At 51.0% G+C, this 20,970-nt stretch overlaps 10 protein-coding genes across 10 annotated transcripts; 4 read left to right on the top strand and 6 right to left on the bottom strand.

Annotated features, from left to right (window-relative positions):
* Positions 1–195: 195 nt before the first annotated feature.
* Positions 196–1,293, top strand: N7462_004133 (adenosine deaminase family protein; the record flags this gene model as incomplete). Its single annotated transcript, XM_057075859.1, has 1 exon — positions 196–1,293. The coding sequence occupies one exon, from the start codon at positions 196–198 to the stop codon at positions 1,291–1,293; it is 1,098 nt and encodes a 365-aa protein (XP_056935364.1).
* Positions 1,294–2,420: 1,127 nt separating this feature from the next.
* On the bottom strand, positions 2,421–3,277 carry N7462_004132 (pantothenate transporter; the record flags this gene model as incomplete). The annotated part of the gene is made up of 3 exons (XM_057075858.1): positions 2,421–2,716; positions 2,871–2,994; positions 3,059–3,277. 3 exons carry the CDS (start codon positions 3,275–3,277, stop codon positions 2,421–2,423), a joined length of 639 nt encoding a protein of 212 aa, XP_056935363.1.
* Positions 3,278–3,630: 353 nt separating this feature from the next.
* On the top strand, positions 3,631–4,826 carry N7462_004131 (uncharacterized protein; the record flags this gene model as incomplete). Its single annotated transcript, XM_057075857.1, has 2 exons — positions 3,631–4,325; positions 4,634–4,826. 2 exons carry the CDS (start codon positions 3,631–3,633, stop codon positions 4,824–4,826), a joined length of 888 nt encoding a protein of 295 aa, XP_056935362.1.
* Positions 4,827–4,964: 138 nt separating this feature from the next.
* Positions 4,965–5,507, top strand: N7462_004130 (DUF4387 domain-containing protein; the record flags this gene model as incomplete). Its single annotated transcript, XM_057075856.1, has 1 exon — positions 4,965–5,507. The coding sequence occupies one exon, from the start codon at positions 4,965–4,967 to the stop codon at positions 5,505–5,507; it is 543 nt and encodes a 180-aa protein (XP_056935361.1).
* A 592-nt stretch (positions 5,508–6,099) lies between these two features.
* Positions 6,100–6,963, bottom strand: N7462_004129 (vacuolar protein sorting family 37 protein; the record flags this gene model as incomplete). The annotated part of the gene is made up of 2 exons (XM_057075855.1): positions 6,100–6,586; positions 6,647–6,963. The coding sequence occupies 2 exons, from the start codon at positions 6,961–6,963 to the stop codon at positions 6,100–6,102; spliced, it is 804 nt and encodes a 267-aa protein (XP_056935360.1).
* A 541-nt stretch (positions 6,964–7,504) lies between these two features.
* N7462_004128 (ankyrin repeat protein) lies at positions 7,505–8,167 on the bottom strand (the record flags this gene model as incomplete). Its single annotated transcript, XM_057075854.1, has 1 exon — positions 7,505–8,167. The coding sequence occupies one exon, from the start codon at positions 8,165–8,167 to the stop codon at positions 7,505–7,507; it is 663 nt and encodes a 220-aa protein (XP_056935359.1).
* A 410-nt stretch (positions 8,168–8,577) lies between these two features.
* Positions 8,578–11,025, top strand: N7462_004127 (tRNA ligase; the record flags this gene model as incomplete). Its single annotated transcript, XM_057075853.1, has 1 exon — positions 8,578–11,025. The coding sequence occupies one exon, from the start codon at positions 8,578–8,580 to the stop codon at positions 11,023–11,025; it is 2,448 nt and encodes an 815-aa protein (XP_056935358.1).
* A 417-nt stretch (positions 11,026–11,442) lies between these two features.
* On the bottom strand, positions 11,443–13,356 carry N7462_004126 (putative Golgi traffic protein SFT2; the record flags this gene model as incomplete). Its single annotated transcript, XM_057075852.1, has 4 exons — positions 11,443–11,595; positions 12,202–12,352; positions 12,752–12,872; positions 13,125–13,356. 4 exons carry the CDS (start codon positions 13,354–13,356, stop codon positions 11,443–11,445), a joined length of 657 nt encoding a protein of 218 aa, XP_056935357.1.
* Positions 13,357–13,817: 461 nt separating this feature from the next.
* N7462_004125 (uncharacterized protein) lies at positions 13,818–14,943 on the bottom strand (the record flags this gene model as incomplete). Its single annotated transcript, XM_057075851.1, has 2 exons — positions 13,818–14,248; positions 14,901–14,943. The coding sequence occupies 2 exons, from the start codon at positions 14,941–14,943 to the stop codon at positions 13,818–13,820; spliced, it is 474 nt and encodes a 157-aa protein (XP_056935356.1).
* Positions 14,944–17,134: 2,191 nt separating this feature from the next.
* On the bottom strand, positions 17,135–17,386 carry N7462_004124 (uncharacterized protein; the record flags this gene model as incomplete). The annotated part of the gene is made up of 1 exon (XM_057075850.1): positions 17,135–17,386. One exon carries the CDS (start codon positions 17,384–17,386, stop codon positions 17,135–17,137), a length of 252 nt encoding a protein of 83 aa, XP_056935355.1.
* Between the last annotated feature and the right edge of the window lie 3,584 nt (positions 17,387–20,970).

The following is a 20,970-nucleotide window of genomic DNA, read 5'->3' as shown; positions in this document are numbered from 1 at the left end:
CGAAATCACATTGGCGACTTCGGGATGGGCCGACCCGATTGAACTCAAACATCGCCTTAATCCACGGAGCAATTAATGAAGTTGAGGCCGAAGAAGTCGTTTATGACTCTCACTGAAGTTAACCTTTTATTTCTTTGATAACTGAGGGCGAGGTAGTATCAGAGACTATCTCTCTCCTCAACACCATAATCGATCATGAACGGCCTTGCGATCTCGTCTTTTATTGCAGACCTGCCTAAGGTAGAGCTGCATGTACATATCGAAGGGACGCTCACACCAGCTCTGCGTTGGAAGCTAGCCCATCGCAACAATATTCGATTACCCTACTCCACATTCGATGATCTTAAAGCGTCCTATGCTGTGACTTTCAACCACCGGCCGGAGCTGAATGGTCGCCAGCCGGGCATCCCAACCTTTCTAGAGGCGTATTTCGCCGGGTGTGAAGTGCTCTGCACAGAAGCTGACTTCTATGACCTGGCAATGGCATACCTCCGCCGCTGTGCAGAAATGAATGTGCGTTATACCGAGCCCTTCTTCGACATCCAGGCCCACACGCGTCGCGGAATCTCCGCAGACACAGTTCTAGATGGCTACCTGCGAGCACAGCATGATGGTGCGAAGCAGTTCGGCGTCCGCTCTCGGTGGATCATGTGTTTCCTTCGGGACGAGCCCGTAGAGAAAGGACTGGCTGCCTATGCCGAAGCACGTCCATGGGCAGCTGGGACTGTCAAGGGGGGCAAGGGGCTTTTTCATGCAGTAGGGCTTGCAAGCAATGCTTATGAGAGACCGCCCATGCTTTTCGAGCCAGGGTATGCGCTTGCTCGAGCTGACGGGCTGCATGTCACGATGCACTGTGATTTCGGGCAGAAGGACACGCACGCCCACATGGCGGAGGCAATTTTCCAAGTATGCGAAGGGCGTGGATCAGATCGTATTGACCATGGACTGGATGCTGAGGACAGAGAAGAGTTGTGGCGGGGACTTGTGGATAGGAAGATTGGCTTGACGCTGTGCCCTCATGCGTATCACCGCCGAACAGCGACAGATGTGTTGTTCCCGAAGATTAAAAGATTATTAGATACGGGAGTGAAGCTGTGCATCAACAGTGATGATCCCACTTTAATGCATGATGTCTGGATTGATGGAAACATGCAGAAGGTATATACATACTGCGAGTTCACTAAAGAACAAATGGTTCAATTGGCAAGGAATGCTGTTGACATGTGTTGGGCGGAGGAGGATGTGAAAAAAGCTATATACGATGAGCTAGATGGAGTTGATACCAGCCGGTAAAGCACCAATGCTTGAACTCTTTCAAACTGAGATATTTAGATTTTGCGTTCCATAATGCAAGCAGGTCTTTCTAATCTTTCAAGACTATATAGTGTTTGAACTTGAAGCTGTTGAGGCTTACAGCTAGTAGATGAAGTCGGGATGATCGTCACATATTTCCTCCAGCGTCATAGCTCGTTGGGCAGCGGTCTCGGCCAGATGCCGTTTTGCAATTTACCTAAGTTCTTGGATCGTAGATAGAGCATCAGCCCAATTGTGACAAAAAGTCCGAGCACAGAAAATGCCAGAGCAAAAGCTTTGCCCTTGGTATATGCAAGAGGTTCATCAAAGACTTCGGCACCTATAATGGAGAAGCATTGGCCAATCATATTGATGACAGCCAAGGATCCCGCTCTGCTTGAAACAAAAGTAATTAGCTTTACGGGGGCCTTTTATTTACCATTGGAGAGATAGAAGCATGAGTTGAAAATTTGGCAAACCCCTTTGAGACTGCAGAAAAAGTGATGTAGACTTGCCGTTTGGTGTATCCTATCAGATTGGAATTCATCCAGCCCAAAGTCAGAACAACACTAGGATATGTTCCCACTACGACTAGATATACCGCCCCCAAAGACAGGCAACTGGATTTGCTAGCGAGAGGGACCATCCGGCCTGCTGTGAGGACAGCGTAACATACGGCAAGGAAAGGGCCTCGCAAGCGAAAATGATCGGAAAGAAAGCCAAGCATTAACAGAGCAACAACAGCGCAACCATAAGCCGGAATGATCATGATCTGTGACTGGATAGATCCATAACCAAGAGACTTGAAATTTATTGGAAGGAATCCAGTGATTGCAGCTAGATTCAAATTTGTGCAAGGGACGATCAGAAAATCGGTAATTTCATACAAAGATTCAATCGAGAGGCCGAGGAACTCAGCTCACTAAAAAGATAGATCTTCAGATCTTTGACAAGACTTAGAAGCTGCTGTAGATTTACTAAAGCATTTTTTGAGTTAAATGCTTCTTGTGAACGGCGTACTGCCATTACCTTTTCGGCTTGACTGAAACCCCAGCTTAGGCTTTCAGGTACAGGCGGTAGAAGGAAGTAAACCAAGACGCCAACTGAAATGGTGACGGATCCTACATTTACGATGAGCGAGATGGGATGCGCGAAGGTTTTGAATTAGTGCCATAGGTGGTATATCTACCTTCAATAATAAAGATCCATTGCCACGTGGCAATGATTTTGGCTCCTTCAAGGGACTCTGAGATATCGTATTCAATCAAGCCATTGGCGCTGCCAGCAAGAGCCATCATGGAGAAGAATATAGCAGCCCGAGACACTATCTCCTCCCTCTTGTACCAAAGGGTCAAATAGAGCGGAGCTGCTTGGACGAAAGCTTCTGCTGCACCAATAGCAACGCGAAGACCTGGAGCGGAGCCTTTCGATGTAGCGATTCTGAAGAGGTCAGTGGATCTCTTACTCCCAAGTTTCTGTTCCAAAGATAAAAACTGACAGCGCAGTCAATGTTCCCCACACGACGAGAGCACCACTCAGTTGGACCGGAGGTGTAAGTTTTCAGAGGAAAAGATCACCGGGCAACTGGAAGACGATGTAGCCAATATAGAAGAAGGCAACAGCATTGGCATACTCGGAAGGCGTGAGATGCAGCGCTTTCTTCATGCCTGCGATGCTGGCATTTCCCATATCTCCACGATCCTATCAATAGGCTATCAGCGACTGCAGATCTACTCGCTTGTGTTTCTTATAGACGGGGAAGTACAACCATGGCAGCAAGGAAATAGATAACTGCCAGGGTGGGTAGAATCAGGCAATCGATTTTCCAGAGCAACCTCTTCTCAATTTGCTTCTCGGAGAGTGTCTTCGGAGGCGCATTGTGAATTCCAAATCCATCCTGTAATCCACTGGGTGTATTGACATGACTGAAACAGGGAAGGGTGCCTTTCTCGGTGATCTGTTCAGTGGAAGGAACAGAGGCCATGTTGATTTGAAGTCTTTCTTCTGATGTTGCCAGTCAAATAATCAAAAATGTCAATTCTTGTTGAATTTTCATAATCGAACCCACCTTGATATACCTAATTAGAGAGACATAGTATGTTCTAAGCGTCCTACGGTAGCCGCCAGCGGCTACCGTAGGCGACCTCGGATGAATATAACCAACTTCGCCTGCGAGAAGAATATTACCCGAGTCTGTCTGAGCGAAATGTAACTGTGAGTAGTGGCTTGCTGCGAAAAGGCTCAACGTATAAAGCCTAAATTTTCATTTGTGGCCTCTGAAACTCAGGTTTGTCACAGACTACATTTACCCACCGACTCTCACAAGGTCGATGCACCATGTTCCCTCAATCCGAAGAACTCCGTATCCTCACGCCGGTAGGGATGCTGGGCTATGGGTACGATCACTCTCTCTTCTGGGCCGCAATTTCTGAGGGCGCACATGCCATAATTTGCGATTCAGGTTCAACCGACAGCGGACCGGCCAAACTAGCACTCGGAACCATGTCCTGCCCCAGAGATTTTTACACCCACGATTTGGAGCCGCTCATACTTGCCGCTCATGAATTTAATGTGCCCATCATTGTTGGTGGTGCCGGTGGCGATGGATCCAATGCACATGTGGATGTGTTTGTGGAGATAACCCGGGAGATCGTGAAGCGCCGAGGCTTGCGATCCATGAAAGTTTTGACAATCTACTCTGAAATCCCCAAGGAAATTGTACACAGCGAGCTGGAAAAGGGCGAGATCATACCATGTGGAGAGGCTGTTCCTGCACTTTCCGTCAAGGACTTGGAGGAGACCACTCGAGTGGTTGCCCAGATGGGCTATGAGCCCTACCAGCGAGTAATGGATGAGAATCCCGACTTTGACATCATCATTGGTGGTCGCTCCTATGACCCTGCCCCTTATGTTGCGTTCTGCCGACACAAAGGGTTCGTTGATCTGGGTATAGCCCACCATATGGGGAAGATTATGGAATGCGGAGCGTTGTGTGCGCAACCCAAGAGCCGTGAAGCTTTGGCGATCATTCGGTAAGAAAGCTTCGACATTCGCCCATTAAACCCATCAAGCCGATGCACCACTGTTTAGGTGGCAGCTCACACCTTGTACGAAAAAGCACGGCCAGATATTCTCGTCGGACCCGGTGGTACAGTGCTGTTGGAAAATTCGAGGCATGAGGAGCTTCCGGACGGACGAACGGTGCGCATCCGTGGAGCCAAATTCATCCCAACAGAACAAGGAAATTACCGATTTAAACTAGAAGGTGCTCGAACAGCTGGATATCACAGTTGTTTCTTTGGAGGATTGAGCATCCTATTCTGATCTCCCAAATCCACAGTTTCCTTCCAAGTATCCAGAATTATGTCCGCTCGGCGTGCAAATTCGAGCATGAACTGAAACTGACAACTTATGGTACCAAGGACGAAATCAGCATGTTTCCGGAATCTGACACAACTCTCATTACATCACACTCGGCGACAATTGCGATCCACGGAGATGCCAGAGCGAAAGCGCAAGACGAAGCCACTTGAGTCATTAATGCAGCTCGAATTGCATGTATGCATGGTGCATATCTAGGTCAGGTTGCAAACTCGGGAAATTTTGCCATGCCATGCGCTCCCCTAGATATTCCCATGGGGCCCGTGTGTGAATTCTGTATTTATCACCTGATGAAAGTGGAGTCTGCTGAGTCTCTCTTCCAAAGTCACATCCAAACAGTTGAAGATTGTGGACCAAATAATGAAATCTCGGCTTTTATATCGCCAGTCTGGCAAGATAGCCAAGGTGAAGAACAGAAAACCATTGATCCACATAATCGGGAACAAGCTTCCCCTTCAAAGGCAGAACTTTATCTGAGTCCCTCTGCACCTGAGGGGCTTGTGTACCTGGGCGAGCTTGCTTCGGTGATTCGATCAAAGAACGCAGGTCCGTTTGAGCTGACATTCGATGTCATGTTTGATTCCTCGGTCAAGTATGACTTTGTCAAGGCGTCCGGTGTTCTGAGTGCAGCGCAATTTGCTTCAATCTACGGAATCGATATGTCGAGCATCATGGCAGCTGTATGGTGGGATCCAGCCATGGCTTTTAAAATAACCGTGAAACGGCCAATGGTTTCCGGTAGCTTTGGAGAGACGGATACTCATGGAAGCTGTCAGCATTTTAAGCTACTACAACTACTAATTCCAGCCATGCATGAGAACAAGGCTACGTAGGAATAGTGCATCCCTTTCCTAGCATGTTTGATCGTTTTCACATCCATCATTCTTAAACACTATGCAGTATGTTTTCCCATTCTTTTGAATATATTCATAACATCCTCATCCCGGTAGAAAAGTCCTTCGCCAAGGACCGCATCGATGGTATGCGGTTTCAGATCTTGTGTAGATAACAACTTGATAAAAAGTCATTTATGTGAAGCCCTAGGTATCTTTAGCTCTGATTATCAAGTACACCTGGGCAATGACCTTCGATTGACCGCAGTTAATGCATATTGTCCCGTTCTTGGTGCATCTTTCGCGTCCAGCCATGTGATCTCATCACGAGTAGAAGGCTGTGGGTTTCCAGTGACTGGGAGGGCTAATACTCCATGATATTTAGTTAATCGACATACTATTTGCATCGGTAGTCAGTATGGGATCATGAGAGTCTTCAGTCATGGCCAACTTTTGTAAAGAGAACTGGAAATGTACAGAAATATTTATTGGAGGTCGTATGAGCTCGGAGGCGGCATAGCATCGTAAATATGAGCAGCAGAGTATCATTGACCACAATGTCAACAGAATAAAAACCTCTGCCTTTAGCAGATCAGCGCCATCCGCCGACCCTTCCTTCATCCCATCTCGCCTTGGCCTCCTTCCTCGCCGCCAACTTGGCAGCCTCGGCCCGAACCCGCCGCACCCAGTCGGTAATCTCTTTTTCTGTGGCACGACCATGATGATCCTCATCCAAAAAGCTCTCCTCGACTGCCTGGCAAACTGCCTCTTGCTCTGCAATTGCAGCACTCAGACGCTGGTACAGCGCTTTAGGGGACCACGGCGCAAGCGCAGTATCCATCTCCGTTTGTTTCTTCCGCCACGACACTTCAAGGGATTGGTGTGTAAGAAGCATGGTTTCTATCTGGGAACGCAATTCGACGACATGATTCTGGAGTCCAAGAAGTCGACCAGCAAGCTCCTTGTTCACTTGGATCAGGGAATCGAGATGCTGCTGTCGAGCAGTGTGAGAGGGATGTTGGCTCGACAGGGCGGAGATGAGACTTGGTTCTTTGAGAATTGACTGGAGGTCAATTGTTCTAGATTATCAATTGTTAGTTCGATTGCGTCGTGGTAATGAGGAAGTGGAGTCACCTTACGATTTGTCGTTGACGATTTCCGGAAGCCAGCCCTCTTCGAAAGCAGGTGGGGCCGGAGAAGGCACTGATTGAGTATTCACAGAGAACTGTGATGGCTGAGCAGCTCCTATTTGTGGATCTGGCCGATAGCCATGTTGCGCTGCCTGTTGCGGTGTTGGCAACGAAGACGTATTTTGGGGGGTGCCTCCTCGGCTTGCTTCATGGCTGCTCGGTTTTGGCGGGGGTGGTGGGGGAGTATCAGGATTGAGAGCAGGGTTCACCATGGGGGGTGCCGCATAGAACGACTGTGTGGGATATGGTGATGCAGGCTGTGACATGGTTGAGGGTGTTGCGCGAGGTGTGGGGTTGGGGACGAAGTTGGAGATGCGGGCGGGTGAAGCTTGGCGGGCGCCGTTGATTAGCGTCCCGATAACGATGAACCGATAACACGGCATCTATAGAGTCCATGTTCCATGTACTAAGCTACGACTTTTAGGGAAAGTTCATATGAGGTTATGAGTAGGCCTGATTGCTTCATTAAGAAGAGTTCATTTCGTCATTTCAAGTACAGAAGGAAAGGCTGTGAAGGGGGCCTAATTTGTTGCTTGCGGCCCGTGGCCCCAAGTATATAACCAACACCTATGTGTTGGTTGGCAGAGGCCCAACATTTGTTTTTCTTGTTTCCACGAACAGCCTATCAATGATTGAGTCACGCGTTGCGCCAGAATGTATGATGCAATATAGTCCCATACAGGAAAGGTGACTTCATCATAAGCGACCTGTGCAAGGATATAGATGCCTCGGATCACAGTCGCGCTGCGAGATGTGTAAATTCAAGCCCTGGAAATATGCAGCGCCAGAAAATGGCTATCTGGCTCATTATTCCGTCCTCCGTCGAGATTCCCGCTCTGAGGTTTCAATACTGGAACCAGCAATAGCATCCATGACCAACTCTCGCAGCTGGCTTTGTGCGGCTTCGCTGTGGAAGTCTTCCCGAGCGGCCAGTTCATCAATGCGGCGTTTAAATTCAGGATCCACTTCCGCTTGGCCAGCATTGGCCTCCTGCTCTGACATGGTCCCGATGTTGACCTGCATATTACCAGGAATGGGCGGCGGAGCGTTCAATGGCCCGGGTGCTCCGTTGGCCGTGGCGGCGGCGGCAGGAGCTCCAATAACCTCACGAAGGTAGGCCGCAACCTGGGGGAATTCGTCATCGGCCTCCATTTTCTCGTGTGCAGTGGCTCCTTCATCGTTTGTCTTGTTATAGTCCACTCCGAGTTCCTCGACCAGGCATCGGGCGATCCGAGGGGTCTCTACCACGAACAGACATGTCTCGCCGTCCTCATCTAGTAGATTGACGTTCACATTAAATTCCTTCACGAGAGCACGGAGAAGATCGATGTGCCCGTAGGACGCGGCGGCATGGAGTAGAGAGTATCCGTGTTCGTCTTGGGAGGAAGCAAGAGCTGGGTTGGCGCGCAGGAGCTCAAGCAGCGCAGACGGGTTATCGCAGGCCAACAGGTATGGATTGGGTTGAGACATGATTGCACCTCGTAAAGAGTGAGTCACCGACGATCCACAGGGCGAAGCAGAAACAAGCCCAACAGCAAATGAAGGGGGCGGGGAGTTGGGTTTTTTTTGAGGCCCAGGAATTTCGGCGGGGAAAATTGCGGCGATAAGGCTTGGCCGCCTTTCCGTTTTGGCTCCCCGCAGCGCAAAATGACTCTTTGTTTCTGGCTCCGAGCTTCTGCTGTCACGTTCAAATGCTCTGACGTGGACTCAGGTCTCTTGAGGCGGCAGTAGAAGAGCAAGAAAGGGCCCGGCGCTTCCAGCTCTGTCTATTTTGTCCCAGCCCCAGCACCAGCACCACCCCACTTGGCCGGTGCCCCTCCATCCCACTCGCCATTCCTCCCTCGCCTCTCACAACGGATCGATACCAGACAATTACGATCATGGCGACACAGGATCCCTCGCAGATCGTGCAGCTTGTGCACGACTTGGAGGCGGCTTGCAAACAGAGCAAGAACAACAAGAAACGACCCTTCACGTGCAAGAAGACGACCTTCGCAGTCGCAGGCACGAAAAATGTCACCGTGGACTCCTGGAAATTCATGGATTGGGATTACAAGCGTTCAGACCTGCCTACCTATGCGCGAGGCCTGTTTACAACGCGGCGGAAAGATGGTGTCCCCGAAATCGCAGTGCGCGGGTACGATAAGTTTTTCAACGTGGACGAGACCAACAACACCCAGTGGAGGAATATTGAGAACAAGACACGGGGCCCATATGAGCTCAGTGTGAAGGAGAATGGATGTATCATCTTTATCTCTGGTATGGAGGACGACAAATTGCTGGTGTGCAGCAAGCACTCAACTGGGGTTCGCGAGGACACCAATGTGAGCCATGCGATGGCAGGCGAGCGATGGGTGGAAAGACATGTCGCAACAGTTGGCAAGTCTTCAAAGGAACTTGCAAGGACTTTGCGGCAAATGAATGTTACGGCCGTTGGTGAGCTGTGTGATGACAGCTTTGAGGAGCACGTTCTGGCCTACGATGACGCTGCGGCCGGCATCTACCTCCACGGTCTTAATTATAACCAGCCCAACTTTGCTACACACTCGTCAGATAAGGTCCACGAGTTCGCAGATGCATGGGGATTCAAGAAGGCCAAGTTTGTGGTCTACGATGATATCGAGTCCGTGCGCAAGTTCTTAGAAGAATGCGCTGAAACAGGAACCTGGGATGATCGTGAGACCGAGGGTTTTGTGATTCGATGCCAACTGAGCGAGGGCGGTAATGCGGCCTTTCAGGACTGGTTCTTCAAATACAAATTTGAGGAGCCGTATCTGATGTATCGCCAATGGCGTGAGTGCACAAAAGCCGTCATCTCAGGGAAGATGCCCAAGATCAAGAAGCATGAAAAAATCACCGAAGAATATCTCCAATTTGCACGTCGAATATTCATCAAGGAGCCCCATCTCGCGCGCGAGTACAACCACAACCACGGCATCATCTCTTTACGTGAGGCATTCTTAAAAGAACGAGGTTTGAAGGGATCAGAGATCATCGCGATGGAGGAAGAGCAGGTGAAGGGCAAGGATACCACTAAGAACGTGATTCTCACTCCGATCGCTTCTCTAGGATGTGGGAAGACCACGGTGGCGCTGGCCCTTGTGCACCTCTTCGGGTGGGGCCATATTCAGAATGACGATATTCCCAAACAGAAGGGGAAGCCGAAGAAATTTGCATTCGAGATCACCAAGGCCATGGCGACTCAGCCCGTCGTGATCGCCGACCGCAATACTCACCAGCGGCGGGAACGGAAGCAACTCATGGACGATGTTTATCCTGTAATTCCGGATGCCCAGTTCGTCGCTTTGCACTATGTTCACGAGCCCAAAGAAGAGATGTTTTCCTCCATCAAGGAGGTTACTCGGAGGCGAGTGCTAGACCGTGGCGATAACCATCAGACCATTCGGGCCGGTACGAAGCAACGAGATGAGATCATTGGCATCATGGACGGATTTCTGCAGCGCTTCGAGGGCATCGACACCAACCGCGCCCCCGATATGAACTTCGACCATGTCATCGACCTAGATGTCTGCGCCTCCTCGCGCGAGAATCTCGAGACCATAGTTGCCGCCCTGCATGCCGCCTACCCTCGACTAGTGCCCAACATGCCTACCAGCGAAGACTTGGACGCCGCCATCAATGCCGCGATTGGCGACTACGAGGTCCAGCAAGATCTGAGCTACGGGTACGACAAGAAACAAGGCGGCAAGAGTCCCTCGCAAGGGAACGATCTGGCCCCTGCCATCCTCGCGCGGAAAATCGAGTATTTTAGCATTTCCGTTCCAACCTCTGCCATCATCACCACCCTCCACTCCCTATTTGGCAACAGCGCCCCAGAGGCAGCCCGCCTCTACCACCAACTTGTCAACACCCGGCGAGTGCAGGCCGCCTTCCACGTCACCCTGATCCACCGGGCCTCCAAGAAAGATCAGGGCGATATCTGGGACCGCTATGCAAAGCAGTACATCGACGTGCTCACGAAGAACCCGACCGAAGACGCAGTGAAGAGCCCGCCCATTCTAGGCGCCGCGCGCGTGCGACTGGAGCGGCTGATCTGGGACAAGCGCATCATGGCATTTGTTGTGCGGATCCTCCCAAGCACAGAGGACTCGAGCGACGAATCGTCTTTCCCCTGCGCGAACGCGATTCCGCATATCACGGTGGGCACGGCGTCGCCGGACGTCAAGCCGAAGGAGAGCAATGATCTCCTACAGCGGTGGCACGAAGTCGGGTCTGGTGGGGAGACGGGGATTTTCGAGGCCGAAGTGCCTGGAGTGAAGACGGTTGAGGGGGCAGTGAAGGTGGTGATGATGCGCGGGAAGTATTGAAAGATGCATGGACGGAGTTTAGCCATTAGGCTTGGGTCGGTGATATTGACTTGACAGGATAAGTATAGGTATATGGGCACTGCATCTCTATCGATACACTGCTGTTGATGTTGCTTGGTTAAGACTTCTTTCGAGAGGTGTGTACTAGGATGATCCATAAGTCAAAAGAACATCATGCATAGTATTTGCACTGAGCTTCATGATTCAAAGTAATTACGAACTGTAGGAACAAAGAAGATAAACTTGGACCTAATCTATCCCGCCTGGCAATACTCCACTCCATACATGTACATTCATCATCAGAAGAGAGGATAGAACAAAGGAAAGGGTGAAAAAATCGATTGCAGAATGCCACAATGCAACGTATAGCCCACAAGAGGAAAATGTAACACCAAACGCTGTGCAGGTTTATGGCCATTAACCACTGATCCAAGCGGACACACGGGATGCACCAAAACGACCCATGTACTGAAGGCTGGTCGAGCCCATGGGAAAGTAGGAAACTAGGTACCAAACCAGGGCGCAGAGCTGGAGGATCGATGAGATGAGGGTAAGGAAGAGATCTTGGAGCTGTGGGAGATCATGTCAGCAGGATTTTCGAAGTTCAAGAAAAGAAATAACAAGGCTCAATAGCGGGCATCAGGAGAACGCGATATAAGGGAGCCATGGGATGTGTTTGGGACAGAAGACAAGGGCCCGTTGGGCGACGGAGCTATGGTGTTCCTGGGAGGCAGGGAAGTCTTTGCAATCTGCACTCAAGATGGAGAGGAACGCTCCGCCATTTCGTGACGCAGAATCCTGATATGGTTGCACGGGAGCCGGTGAGGACGGATAGAGGTGATATCGTCCGAATTGGTGACCCTTTCCCTAGTTCTGTCCCTGCCTATGAGCAACCAGCGTGACAGACAAGGTCACGTCGCACTGCAAGACAGATCGCGGGCAATGCAATATCCCCTCCCCACCCTCCTCTTCCCGAAACTGGTGTCCAACCACGGTACCAGTACTGTGGGACGAGACATAGACACGGGAGGGGTGGGTGAGTTTGGATGGCGCAGGCAAAGACGATCAAGATGATCGACGTTGCAAACTCAAAGCGCCCCCAAAGCCACAAAAAAAAAAAAAAAAAAACCAAGGGAAAATAAATGACCAAAAGGAAACTGAGAAAAGCACACATACCCCGATGGCAAAGTATAGTGTAAGTGCGATCGACCCGAAATAGGCCGCCGTAAAGGGTAGCCGTGATCCCGAGACCAAGTGCTTAGCGTAGGACCAGGGTCCCATGAGAACAGCCCATGATAACAAAAACAGGACTGAGCCAACAGACCACCTTCAAACAAAGGAAAAATAACATTAGCAATCTGAACGATGGGATATCTAGGACAAGATCTTGCGTGGGAAGACGATCTTGGCATGAGGCGTAGACTCCATGGTTCGAGAAATAACGAATAAGACGCGTCGGCTAGGACCACGCGAACTTGCACATGGCCCGAGCGACAGCCTGCTCATGACCAGGATCATGCTTGCGGGATTTGGAGGGCGGAGCATAGCAGAGCCCGAGACAAGATGAAGAATGAATGATATGGATGATAAGATATGGGGAGGGGGGAACGCGGAGGGAGGGGTAAAAAGAGGGCTAAAGAGGAGAGAAAGAGGGCAGGGTGGTGAAGCTAGTGCTGCATGCAGAGATGAAGCAGAGTAGTGCTCCTTGGGGGTAAGAACCACTTACAGGATGGCGAATTTACGGGGCTTGAGCGAAAGGGCTGGAAACAGGAAGAAGCAGATCAGGAAGCAGACGGCAGCGCCCAGATTACAGGCGCCGAAAATGAGCATTCGATCCCACCGACTTACTAGAAGGAGAACTTCGTTAGCGTCTGTCTAGGATCTTCTCCTGTCGGATCTCAACCAGATAGACAAGCATGATAGCATGAGACCCCTTCCCGGCGCAGGAACTACAGAGCGAGCACCACTGGACGGGATTATTGCGGGATGATGAGGTCATGGGATGAAGGAAGATATAGAGAAATATAGTTGAACAGTCATAGACAGAGCCGAAGAAGGAAAGGGAAAACAAAACAGTCAAAAGTCGAACTAGAACTTACAAGCAAAGAAGCCTTCTTCCTCCTCCCGTCGCGAGGCAGCAGGTAATGGGGCACCAGGTGCTTCATTATGAGTAGGCAACTGAACATAGCCTCCTTGACCGAAGGGATTCAACGATTGCAATCGCGACAAGAACGGGGTCTCCGAGGAAGCATTGGTACGGACGGGAAAATCCGGGTCTCTACGCGACCAGCCCAGGGAGTTGACGGAGTCTCGGAAGGAGTTATTTGCCATGGTGGATTCGATCAAGGAATGTCGGGTCGGCCTCTAGATCGCACACTGGGGTTCCAATTGAATGGGGAAGAGTCGAAGAAGCGGATAGCGCGGATTAGCGTGCACGGCCACTGATTTCTGCAGGCTCAGGCTTGATGGTCCCCAGAAACGAGGAGATTCAGAATGCCAGTTGAAAGCTCAAGGCTCAGTCCCGGCAAAACGTCTGCAGGCACTATGCACGATGGAGTGCAGATGATCTGCGGCGGATGATGATAGTGATAGGCGAGGATTGGCTGGAGGCGAGGACTCGATCGAACGAAGGAGCAGATGACGCCTGTACCGAAGAAGGATTTGATTTCTCAGGTAACTTGGTGACCGTCTGACTTTTGGCTCGTGCAAAGCCCGAGAGCTCGTCCTGAGCGTAGACGCTATGGAAGAAGGCTGAGGTCGAGTCGGACTAGCCTCGAGGCGGAAATCTCCAGCTACGATTGGCGGAATGACGAGCAGATGTTGAGAATGCGCAAGCCGATCGAAAACCTTCTTTGTGAACGATCCACCCGATCAGCCCCAGTGGATTCCTTTGCCGGTTGCCTTCTGGGATCGAATGCGTCGATATGGCGCCGGGAGACTGGGATCTTCAGCGCTACTGGGAGGGGACGCGTCCTGGACCAAGCGGGGGTTTCGTCAGGTCGGGGAGCTTCCGGAGGTCGGAGCTGGCGATGCGGCACCAGCGGGAGGGAACCAGGGCGTACAAAGTCCAGCGGGAAAGGGGGGGGGGGGTGAGAGCGGACGCGTCGGAGTTGCCAGGTGCCGGAGGGAGGGACGTTGAACCTTCCGAGCAGGAGGATCCGGACAAGGGAAGGGGAAGGCGATCGCAGCAGGTGCAAGCTGATTGGGTCCGGAAGCGCTGGGGCTATGACCAAAAGGTTTAAACTCGGAGAGGGGGGCCAGGTGTGGAGGAGGGCAAGGGGGGGGGGGATGGAAGAAGGTGTGGTGATGGTGTTTGGGAGAAGTGCGGATGACGAGATGGCGTGGAGCTACCGATGCGACCAGCTCGGATCGGCCTGCAATGGGCAGCTGTCAGATGACGCGCCAGTCGGACCGAGCCTGCATTTTCATAGTCGATTTTGATTATGTTTTTATTTTAGTTTTTATTTTTAAATTTTATTTTTAAATTTTATTTTTAAATTCTTTATTATTCCATTATTGCATCCTTCTATTTTCTTGATTATCGATCAGGATTAGCTTTGACAAATCCTTGTTTTGACTATACTCATTTGATCGGGGGCTCCGTTCAAGAGAAATTGTGACGGGGTTGGATTACTTTCTCGTCTCAAGAGAAGCACAGACCATTTTAGGGCCGGAGAAAAAAGACGAGGCTGGCAGATGCATTTATTGGACGCATATGTACAGGGTCTTGGTCGATACACATCTAGAGCAAGAGCGGATACATACATGTCGGTGCATAGAATGATAGGATGAATGAGACATGTTCCATGCCCCAACTCAAATACCGACATGACCTGGAATACGAATACCGTCTGAACTATCACTGGTTGACTCACTGCCGGGGTGAACGAGGCCGATGAGGGCGTCCACGACGGTCATAACGAGGCGCCTGTCGGGTGGGATAGGATCGTGGACTCTTTTCCTCCGGCTGTTGGCCTCGCAAGTTCCACGAGTTAAGGGGTGGACTCAAAAGCGCGGTGCGGGATTCCCTTTCCTAGTCATTCCGTTGCAACTGATCGTTACAGATTTTAGTATATTTAGTAACCATGACTGCTAGTTAGTGGAGACCGATGTGTATAACCCGTTGGTTTTACCTGCGATTTTTGGACAAAAAAGCTCCTATTAACATCCACGTTCAGACATCTAGAATGGGAGAAGAGGTTTGTAAATGTTCATCTTGGCGCGCTATTAACCCTCTGCTGCTCCCCTTCCCCCCCTCCATTTCATCTTTCTGCGAGTCATGTTGATCTTTTGGCTGGTGCGCACCCTGTGGCGATCGAGGGGACTGTGGTGGATCCCTTCTCCCACCCCCTCCCCCGCCTACTCCAGACATCGGGATTGGAGGATCACCCCAGACACTAAGACTCAAATAGACATACTATACAGATACGCCCCCGGGTGAACCGAACGACCCCCACCCCAATATCGTTGTAGGCTGCAGAACCCCATCTGGGACATATCGTTATTCATCCAAGCTTGATCGATAGGATTCATATTATTCATATTATTCATCAAAACTTGTCCCTCCCTTCGCGGCTCACCCTGTGTTTGGCTTGGCGTCCCCAGTGTGGGCTGGACTAAGGATCTGAGTCCAGAGCAATGTTGCATAACGTCCCTTCTCCAGCTGCCGCCACCCGCTACGTGCGACCATGTTGAATTGTCCGATAGCCGAAGAGGGCCTGCCTTCCGGGCTGCGGCGGGCCTTGGGTAACATTTGACCCCTCACTAGCCTCATTTTTCTTATTTTAACTTTCTTGCTTTTTTCTGTTCTGAGTTGCTTCGGACTACATCTGGCAGGAAGGGGGGAAATCATGCTATACTTATAACTCCCCCGGAGTATGTCCGACACGGATGCAAATCGAGGGGGGGGGGGGGGGGGCGGAGGATAATACGCAAATATGAAACGAGCCCACTGGAAATAGTGAATGCCTACGCTGCTGGTCTTGAACCGGGTCATCCGTGCGGCCTGGAAGCTGTCTGCACTCGACGTCATCTTCAGGGCCCTGTGCGCCGGACACGGTATGGTTATACTTTGATCCCAAAGAAGATGGTTTCACGGTGGAGATATGAAGGTGTGGGGATTGAAAGGACAAGTATATAATCCGGGCTCTAATGTTCCCCAACCCTCATGGCCAACTTTGTTCACTGTTCAAGTCGACCCTTGCGTCAACCGTGGATAGTCGGCGATACCCTCCGAACCTTGACGGGACGGGACGTGAAAGGAGATCCACGGCTGTGAGTGCCATTTTCCTCCCTTCGCATGACTTTCCCGCAGCGGAGATCTTCCGGTAGCGCATGCAAGCCAACCCGGGAGGGAGACGGACTACTTGAATCATGTTAGTGTCTAACGGGTTGGGGTCGAGAACAGATAGGGTCAATATCGCTTTATTCTATAGGAAATATACTCCCCTTCCCCCCTTTCTCCTCTCCTGCGCCCCTCCTATGCGTCCTATTTTATCATTTTCTTTTCTACGCTTTTTCTCCGGCATCTGGGTGGCGGAGGAGAGCTTAAGGACATTCCGATAAGAGTTAAAGAACGAAACCAGAGAATACCCGCAGCCCCCACCCCAACCCCTAAAGGATCCTTCGGGGTGTGGCTCAGCCTAGTAATCGGAAACTAGTCACTGTCTCCAACCGGTTTCTGCACTGTGCCGCATGAAAAAAGTCTTGCCAACACAGCAGCTGGATTGGCTACTCATATTAGACACATTCCAAGCCCCCCATCTTGCACGCCGCCACATTCCAGAGATCAGTCTCGTCACTTTCCCAAACAGGTCCTAGTGACAATGGATGAAGAGAATTATAGGAGATGCGCGAGTGAGTGTATGTGAGATGTGAAGAAGAATCTCTGGTAGGCCAAGTATCAAACAACCGTCAAAAATAATCCAGAATGAATATTAGACGGTCTCATATATAGCTATGGAAGTGTAGAGGCGGCCCTCCCAATCGGGGATCGTTCTATCGGCGACAGGGCGGGTTTATACGTCCACTCTGAATCCTCGTTGGAAGATGCTTCGATTACGGAGGCTGCAAGGACAGGATCACGGACCACCTCATAGAGGTCGGCCAGTTAGCCGGAGGGTTCGGTGCGATCCCTCGCTAGGAAGAAGGGCACGGTCCAAGGTCGATCACCGTGATCGCCACCACTCTGCACGACATCGCGAACAGACCCCGCTTGGACGACTCCCCAGGGGAGGACCGACAGCACATTGAGAAGGTTTTGATAGGGCTTGAAGGGCTTGAGGGCCTCAGCCTGAGGGCTTACGGGCTTACGTCCCGACGGCGTCTTGTCTGAATTCCGAGTCTCCCCGCCCTGCAGCATAATATTCTCCGGATGAGATGGACGAGATGGTCGATGGTGTCGCTGCAACTCCGACGAGAGTCAGTCAGATTCGGTTACTTTCTCTGTTTCTCTTCCTACTGTGCTCCCTTGCCCTTCCCTTCCCTTGAGCCTGTCGATCTCCACCGTCTTCGGTGGGGAGCCGTCGGGCCCGTTACTCCACTACTGCTTTTGTAGTTTAGTGCCTTCGGTACGGGTACATCTTCTGCATGCCTCTCGACGATCAGCTTTCCCTTCGTCCACATGGGCTTCATTGGAGGGCTTTGGTTTCCTCTCTACCATGGACCCTTAGCCCCCCCCCCCCCCCCCCTCTCTCCTTCTTCCTCCTCCTCCTCCTTGGGCGATGGTAAACCTTGGAACGCTCGGAGACATGCACGCCGCTCGATCGATTACATCTAGGGCTTGATTGCCGAGTCAAGCCAAGTGAATATGTGGCGGACACCACCATATACTTTTTTTCTGCTTTTTTTTTTCTTTTTGATTATTGGTTCCCTTTTGATCTCTCCTCATGAAGAAGAACAAAGAGGTCGCTGGTATGCTCTGGTATGCCTGTAACCCTCGGGAGCCATCTGATACATTCCTGTCGACCTATGCATCCACGCTCTCTGAGTCATGACCACGGCCCAGGTGACAAACAGACAGCAGAGGTACCATCTTGGGATAGGCGCCGTTTACTATATCGGGCTGTATCACCCTTCCCTCCTTCGTTCCCGTTGCTGCTTTTTATCTTGTTGTCACCTTGGTGAGTTTCTCCGAAGCCAAAAAAAAAAAAAAAAAAAAAAGGGAAGATAGCGGATGGGTTAGCTTGTTGACCGTTGTGGAAGAAGGGAGTGTGATACTGGCTAGTCCGAGTCAGCCAGAAGCTTGAAGAATACCGCGTGCCTATTATGATTATGATTATGATTATATGGATCCATAGGATCTGACACTGATCCTTATCGCTGGTGACGAAGTGTTTTTGACTTTTCCTTTCCTTTTTCGATAACCACGTTGCATATGATGACGATGACTTGTTCCCTCGTTCAGTGAGATTTATTGATTTATTTTATTCTAGCTTCTCCGTTCCCTAATACGTAGAGCTCTTAGTGACCCCCACTTGATGGCCGTCTTTTCTTCATACTCGATTCGAAGGGCACGCGTCCCTTAGAGTAGCAGCCCTTAATACATAGCTATTATTACTTCCATCTCTTTAGGGCTTGGTGCCTGGTGCTCGGCTGAGTTGCCACGCAACATCTTTTTTTTTCTGTTATTTCTTTGGTATTCGCGATATCCTCCTGCCTAGTCGAGACCCCTTCGCCGTCTTTATGCACCCCTCTTCTCGGCCATCTCCATACTGGAGCTCCCTCGACCCTTTTGTAGATGACGAGGATAGTTCTAAAAAGGAAGCAGGAAAGCCCGAGTTCAGTATTCAAATGCTAACCCTGAAAATAACAACCACAGATTCAGCAGGTGAAATCGAATAAATCAAATAGTAAAAAAGCCCGAAAGGAGAGAAAAATAATCATAATAAGAATAAAAATTAAAATAAAAAACCATCCAATACTAATGACAAAACTTCCCCCCCCCTCCGCTCCAACCCACCCACACCTTCTGATCCAAGTAGAAGTAAAACCGGAAAACAAGAAATTTAGTATGTCCGATGCCGAAGCCCGGCAAGCCTCAATGATTCCCACCGATCGACGGGGCTGCATGACCGATGTTGTAATATATCAAATGAGAGGTGCAGGAGGACGGGGGAGTTCTTAAAGTCTCCATCGTCCTCATTTTCCTGCAAGTGCTTTTCCCTCCTGCACCGACTGCTGTGTTGTCACTTCATCACTGGTTTCTCTCATCCCTCGCCCAACGGCCCCTCTTCAGCCGCGCCCCATGATTCGCACGCCTTGTCTAGTGGATCTTCTAGGCTGTCTTCCGTGAGATCATTCATCGATCTCTCTCGCCCTTACCCAGCTCTGTCCATTGCCCTCTCAGGTATGTTGGAGGCTTTGCCCTAGTGGCCTGGTGGTCCCTGTTATGCCCAGTTGCCCTACTCTCTCTTGCTCTCTCCTGCCCCCTTCCCCATTCCCTCCCCGGTTCCTGCATGGAGCCTTGCTGCCTACGTGAGGTACCCGCCACGTGCTGGGGCTCTGCGGTTGTTGACGTGGCGATGGGGGTGAATGCATTTGCATCGCGATCGCGATCGTGTTAATCTCCGATCCGGTTGGTGGATGGTTTGGTGGTTGTGAGTCGTGAGGCCTTTCTGGTCATTGGGGTTTCTCTTGGGAGGGGGAATTTTGGGGGAAGGAAAATGCTGTTGATACCCACTACCCACTACTCACAACACAAAACTACGAAGAACCTCGTGTCTAACATGTCATAGTTCACAGACCACGTCCAGCAGACTCTCTGCTCGGACCCTTGTCTTCTCTCCGAGTCCGAGTCCTGTTGGTGGACGGGAAACAAGGTGACCCCCGACTGGATTGGTAAGTTGCTGTTCTATACTTCCGGGAGTTTGGGGTCCTTTTTGGTTCCCTGCGCACCGTGCCCTCCTCCTATACCCTATCAGAAGCGAGCGAGCCAGCGGCAGAAAAAGCAGAGCAAAGCAGCAAAAAAGCAAAGAAGCGAGTGCGATTACGTGGGCGGCTTCGTATTGCATTGCAAAGCAAACGGAGGGGCCTGAAACACGGACATTTTGGAGCGAGGCGCAGGCGGACAGCCTGGCGGGCATCTCGGGGCCCAGGCGCACCTCTCCACACAACCAGCATCGTTCGGTCTCGAGCTGCATTCCTTCCAGACGTGAAGGAGAAGTGGCTAGACCCGGAGCATTGCGCTCGATCGCTCCAGATTGTTGTGTTGCATGTGTCTATCGGCGACGTTTGTCCGACCGAGTTTCATCCTAAGTATAGACGAGACAAGAGCGCTCTCGGCTATGCTTAGCATGCGACTTAGTATACATCGTCTTCTGGACACTCGACTGGACGGAACCTCTCATCGATCGCCACCGCTCACCGCCCGCACTCCACCGCTTCTTCTTTCCCCCCGCCTCTCCACTCTTTTTCACTCTGTAACTCGGAAACGGAGAGCGGAAGGACTTGGACTTGATCCTGGACTTGTATCTGCTTCTGCTTCTGCTGCGTCACAGCTCTTGCTCCCACTGCTGGTGCGGCTGCCTCTGCTGTGATTGCTGCTGGTACTCCGCCTTGCTCCTTTGGGTCAACCGCGCTTATCTGTTTCCGCCCTTCCCCCTCTCTTCTCTCTTTTGACTCAATCCTCCCCACTTGACCTCCCCCCCTTGGGCTGCATCTTCCACCCGTCTTTCAGGGTCTCGGATTGCTAACAATTGGAGAGTTGATCTTTGCTTCTATAGTGTGGCTCCTTTTCCTTCTTTGCTCTCAAGCGCGATCGCACTCGGCATAGTTGCCGATCCGCTCCTCTCTCCCCCTCCCCGGACAATTGTCCCCCGAATACCGTCCACTCAACTCCCATCGCGAATCGACCGGCTTTCTCCTCTTCACAGTCGACTAGCACACCCTTTTTACGACTATAGACCGCTTGTGACTCATACGCTCGTGCTTTCGAAGGTAATCATG

This window comes from Penicillium macrosclerotiorum (genome assembly GCF_028827735.1).
Source record: "Penicillium macrosclerotiorum strain IBT 26536 chromosome Unknown utg000003l_segment0_segment0, whole genome shotgun sequence".
Taxonomy (NCBI): Eukaryota; Fungi; Ascomycota; class Eurotiomycetes; order Eurotiales; family Aspergillaceae; genus Penicillium; species Penicillium macrosclerotiorum.
This window is presented reverse-complemented; position numbering and strand designations above follow the sequence as displayed.